This window comes from Calidris pugnax, unplaced genomic scaffold, assembly GCF_001431845.1.
Source record: "Calidris pugnax isolate Ruff unplaced genomic scaffold, ASM143184v1 scaffold24, whole genome shotgun sequence".
NCBI lineage: Eukaryota > Metazoa > Chordata > Aves > Charadriiformes > Scolopacidae > Calidris > Calidris pugnax.
The window spans coordinates 16879146-16884821 of record NW_015090922.1 but is presented as its reverse complement, the minus strand read 5'-3'; the positions used below and the strand labels follow the sequence as shown (position 1 = coordinate 16884821).

The 5676-nt window shown below is 56.8% G+C and overlaps 1 protein-coding gene across 1 annotated transcript in view; it reads left to right on the top strand.

The window, feature by feature from the left end:
• The first annotated feature begins 2322 nt into the window (after window positions 1-2322).
• Window positions 2323-5676, top strand: part of VEGFA (vascular endothelial growth factor A) — a 19162-nt gene continuing 15808 nt past the window's right edge. The window contains exons 1-4 of the mRNA XM_014950480.1: window positions 2323-2373; window positions 4359-4421; window positions 5006-5176; window positions 5546-5597. Of these exons, the coding sequence (XP_014805966.1) occupies window positions 2323-2373; window positions 4359-4421; window positions 5006-5176; window positions 5546-5597 (337 nt within the window). The remainder of the gene's footprint in view (window positions 2374-4358; window positions 4422-5005; window positions 5177-5545; window positions 5598-5676) is intronic.

Below are 5676 nucleotides of genomic sequence, written 5' to 3'. Positions count from 1 at the left end.
GGACGTGGGGTCCCGGCGGGGCCGGGGCCCGGGCCCGGGGCGCTGCGCGGCGCTGCGCTGCGCGGTGCGGTGCGGGGCAGGGAGGCAGCGCGGTGGCTTCTTGCATCAGCCTGGCCTCCCGTCCGCGGGTCTCCTGACATTGCAAAAGGGTGTTTCGGCGGTATTTGCCTTGGGTCCCAGCTCGGGTTCGTGCTGCCGAGTGGAGTTCAAAATACCTCGCTGGAAAAACAAATAGAGATCAAAGAGGACAAAATGGATCCTGAATTTCTTCCAGATTGATTTTTTTTTTTTCAAAATACATATCTGCTGCACCGAGATTACAAAACGGCGAATTTTTCTCTTCTCTTCCTCCTCAGTCACTTGTACTTTTGCCTAATTGTCATTCCTGGGGGTTAGAAACCAACTCTTCCTCCTTTGTCTTTTTTTTTTTTCTTTTTAAGAAAGGTAGCTTTTTGTGCAAACCTGTCCTATAAATCTGTTTTCTAAAGAGTCAAGAGGGCTGCGTTGCCAAGAGATATTAAGGGGTTTAGACAGAGTGCCCACGTGAAAGTGGCTGTTCGCTAGGCGGGCATGGATTATGTTTTAAAGGCTATAACAGGTTAGTTCTCTCCTGCCATTTCTCCTCGGCACTTGGGAGAGAACGCGGGCCAGATCGTCTCCCGCAATCCTGAGAATAAATGTTGCTTGCAAACTAATGTTATTCACGTTATTTGTTCGGCACGGATGCTGGAAGGTAACTCCCCAATTAGGAGCCATTTCGGCTGTAACTGAAGTCGTGCAGGCACTGCACGCTTTGTTTCTAGCCTGTTATATCTCTACTTTCTGCAGTGACAGCCGCACGTTAGGCTGTGCTCGATGGGAACTGAGGCGCAGCTCTGGCTCCAGTGTGGCACAGAGCAGCTCCCTGCCGCCTGCCAGGTTTGGCTCCTGGGACAATTCTTTCCGCTCTCCAAGAGTTTTTCCACCGTTGCCTAAAACGGGGGGTTATTCGCCTCCTGGCTCCTCAGTAAACTTGTAGAGTAGCGTTGGTTCCCCGGCTATAGGTTAGACTACTCTGTATGGGTGTCTAGTGATAATACCCTTTTAACCCTCCCCTCGCTCCTTCTCCCCTCCCCTTCCTCTTCCCCGGAGGAGGAAACGGCTGATCAGGTAGAGTCCAGGTCTGTCTGTCCTCCGGAGTCGCATAAAAGCCTTGTGCTGCCTTTCCTCCTAGGCAGGAGGATGGTGCCGATGAGAAAAGAAAGAGGATAACGCTGGGGAAGAAAAAGTAGGGAAGAATTGCGGGGTGTCGGTGGGGTTTGGGGGGGGGAAATGTTGCGGGGATAGATACGTGAGAGATTGCGAGATGTTCAGATAGCTGGGGGATGGCGGGCCATATAAGTGCTCAGGCAGATCGACGGTGAGGTCTGCCCTTCGGTTCTGTCCTTATTTGTCCGTTGATTGCCCGGGCACCACGGTGATGGGAACGTTAGAAATACCAGCAGATCTCACGTAGGCAGCTTGACGATGACTCCGGGCATGGCAGAAGGCATGACTCTTCACGCTGGGACTAGGGTTTTGTGCTTTGATGATAATATTTATCTGTACTGTTAATCTGGCTGTCGTGCTGAATAAAACCTATCTAGCTAGCCAGGCGCGTTGGAGAGCATTAAATAAAAGCCCTGGCAGAGGCTGCGTTGGGAAAGCGGGGTCCGGCACGTGTCAGGCAGCTTTCCTGAAGGCGAAGGTGGAGGGACACAGGAATCACGGTGCTCCTCTGGTGAAGGTGGCAAAGGGGATGACTCCTTACGGAGGGAGTTGTTATGGTCGCTCCTGAAGCAAGGCTGGGATGGTGGGAAATCGTGTCACGGTCAGGGCTGGGTGGGGGCTGATGCCACAGGTGTCTGCCTCCACTGGTGACGATAGCCTTTCCATGCAGGAGAGGGAGGAAAAGGTGGTTTTGCAGTGCCACCCTCCCAGATGTTTGCCTGTACCAAGCTGCGGTGCGCAGTCCTCATGCCGCACGGGGTCAGAGAGGTTGTGTTGTTGTCCCCTTCCAGTCCCCCCTTTCCTAAAGAATGGGGGTTGGCTGGTTGTTCCCCATCTTCCTTTGTCTGTGGGTCGTGGCAGCAGCCTGGTGACAGGTCACCCCTGATGCAGGTCTGGAAACTCTTCCCTTCCTGCCCTGAACTGTGGAGGGACCTGGACACACCAGCTGTATTGCCATAGGGAACAGGCAGCAATCAGGCACTGAGGGAGGGAGAGCAAGCCTGTGACTAGACTGCTAATGATTGCACACCCACCAGGCTCCCTGCCTTTGGTGTGCCTCTGCGCCAGGCCACCATGGGGAGCCACCAGAACCTGCTTCCCCAGGCCGTGGGCAGCCGGGACGCAGTGGGTCACCTTCCCCAGAGCTGCTCCGGGCCTGTGCTGCGAGGACAGGCTGGGAGGAGGGCAGGGTTCCTTTGGGAGCAAGGGAGAGAGAAGCCCGTGCTGACATCTCAGAGGGGCTCACTGGTTCCTGAGCAACCCCAAAGCCCCTCTCCTGCTCCCTGTCAGAGGTGCCTCGGCTGTGCTGGCAGCCTGTGGGATTACTGACCTCCCTCTGCATGTACAATGGAGAAGGAGCGCAGTGAGTCCTGTGTCCCCCCCCTTCCCTTAAGTAGAAACCGCTGAGAAGAATTTCTAGCGCCTAAGACGAAAAGTGCCTTAACTCCTGTCCCAGAGTCCCTCTCAAAGTGGATGGATTGTTTGTTCCAGTCCTAAACAGTTACAAAGCTCTTTTAATGAGGCTGCACAGATTAGGGGGAGGGGAAGGGAGAGAAAGAGTGCTGGTGGTGGTGGTGAGGGGGGTGATGGTTGGAGAGGAATGACTTGATTAACCTTTTCTCTCCCTTCAGAGAATTAATTGCTGCAGACAGGGACTAGGGGAGAAGGGAGACAGAGAAGTGAAGACACACGGATGGTGTGAAGTGGATTTATTTGTTAGGGAGGATTTTACTCCACTGCGGGACGTGCATTTGCTGCGACCTGCAAAGGGCACGGAAAGAAGCTTCCCCTTGGTCAGCCCCATTCCCGGGGGTCGTTTGTCCCTCTTTGGAGCCCAGGGGTTGCTTCCACACTTCAGTGAAATGTTGAAAATCTATTGGAAGGAAATGGTGATACAGAGCTTCTGGGTAATGCCAAAAGCCAGCAGAGGAGAGTGTGACCTTCAGGCTCCCACCGAAGGGCATGCCAGGCCTGCTTGTCCCTTGGAACGCTTTTGGTTCCCCGTTGCCCTGTCTGATATGTAGCAGACTGGTTTAAAGTGAGGCACAAGCCCCTGCCTCGCTTGCTCTGAGGGCACTGGCCACAGGTGAAAGGCACTGCCGAAAGGGCAGAACAGTTTCTTGGTATAGTGGGCAGGGAGCGTGTTACTGATAGTTCTGGGAAACCTTTTGGGTTTCTGCTGAGAGCTCCCCCGGGAGTGCTCCCTGCAGAGCTTCTACCGATCTTGTTTCCCATCCTTGGGGTGGGATCGCAACCCAGGTCTAGGTGAGCGCTGGGAGAGTGTTCTGGGTCCTGCTGCAGCACATCAGGGGCAGGGCAAGGTGCTGGCTGGACGCAGGTGAGCAGTGAAACCGTGTGGCTTGCTTCAGCGTCCCATCACCTCCGCACCATGTGTGCTTACCTGGGAGGAGGCGGTGGGCAGCCTCGCATAGAGCATGGGTAGAATGACCCATGTTCAGTCCGTCACGGTCATTCTGTGTGTGAACCAAAAATCCCTCTGCGAAAGGTCTTGGGGGGGGTTGTGACTTGGGTAAACTGACTTGGCTCGTGATCATCTTCCTGTGCTACGACACAGATTGAAGCTTTTCTGCCCTTGATGTGGTTTTCTTTTGACCCATAGATTGTCAGGCGCTGAGTGGCTTTGGAAGGCCACTGCAACCTCCGCTGCCTCCATTTTGTTTGTGCTGTTGCAGTGACCTTCACACTTCAGGAATGAAACTGTTTCTAGGAACCTGCTTTTTAAACTGTTGTCACAGCACTGAGGCTGGGCACGCAGCCCTCTCCTCCCCAGAGAAGAAATAGATCCAGGCATGGGGTGGCTTGGGCCTGGGCTGGTGAGTTATGCCCAGGTACAGAAAGACTTTGAAATGAGAAGCAAGGAGTTGGGTCAGGGGGACCTCAGACAAAGGGAACTGTGCACAGACACAAAGGAGCGGCTGGGAGAGGGGTTTCTAGGGCTCGGCCATCTCTCTTTCCCCCTCCTTTTAAAAGCTGACGCTTTGGGCTGCTGGGACAGTGGTGCTGCTCTGTGCATGGGGCTGCCAAGAGGACCATAGGTGCAGATTCCTGTTGTGAGCTTGAGGTGGACTTCTCCTGCTCCATTCTTACAGTCCCGCTATAAGATCGGAGGGCCTTCTTCTAAGCCTAAATGCAGGGTTATCGCTGATGAAGCAGTATTTCGGCTGTATTGCCACTCTCTTTTTGGCCTCTGCTGAAAGGCAGCGGGTTCTGGGGCGGGTGGCGTCACACAGGTGGCAACATACCTTGGAGAAGTGAAGAAAGGCAGGCATTTTTCAGTTTTGGTTCAGAACAGAACAGCAGGGGGAAACCTGACTTGGCTGGAAAGTTACGTCAGAGCTAAAACCCTCACGCAGAGCAGGAAGAGTGGAGTTTTTGTTTCACCTGGAATTAAAAAGATTTCCCTTAGTAAAGCGGTGTAACGCTCCTCCATCCCACTCTGGGGGGGGGGTTACCTGTCACCAGCCCTGCCTGCGTCAGCGGTGTGGCAATGCCCCTGGTCCCAGCAGGGGTGAATGCTTGAGACCTCGAGGGTTTTGTCCGGGGGAAGCTGTGGGGAGCAGAGGGATGGGGGCCGGGCCCATTCGGTGAAGGCACAGGGACCCCCCCCTGCCAGGGGAGGGGAGGGAAGCCCAGGCGGTTGGGCAGCCTTCCTCGGCGAAGTGGTGCTGTCACAGTTAATCGCCCTGACACCCGGCCAGATGCCGACACCTCGGTGGCCACCACCGCTCCGTGACAGACATCTGTGACATTGAGAGGGGAGCCGTGCCCTTTCGCGCCTGGCCGCCCTTCTCCCTCCTCTGCCCTCCCCGGCCCGGTTCACCTCCACGGGGGAAATGGAGGCGTCCAGCCCCGCCAGTCATGTCAGCGCTGGAAGGTCACCCCTGTTATTTTCCTCCCCCGGACCCAGGTTTTCTCTCCGTTTTTTGACCGTGATCACTGGCAGCGCCGCTCCAGGGACGCGTTTCTCCCTTCGGGGCCTCTCCCGGGCCCGCCGCGCCGCAGGCCCGGCCGCCTCCCTCCCGTCTGCCCCTTCCCTTCGGCCCGGGGCCGTCCCGCTCTGCCCGTGTCCCTCTCGCCTCCCCGGGGGACGAAGAGGGGGAACAAAAGGCCCCTCTGTGCCCGCCGGGCCGGCACGGCCCCACCTCGGGGGTGCCCCCTCCCGCCGGGGCCTCCCTTCGCCTCCTGCCCGGCGGGGCGGCGGGCCCGGGAGCCCTCCCGCTTCCCGGGACCGCGTAACGGCTCCGCGTTGTGACCCGATTTTCTGTTATCTTTGCAGTTGTCGAAGGCTGCTCCTGCCCTGGGGGATGGGGAGCGGAAACCCAATGAAGGTAAGCGCTGGGCGGCTTCCCGGCGGGTGGGGGCGGCCGGGGGCTCGGGGGAAGGAGGCCCGAGCCCCGGGACCCGCCG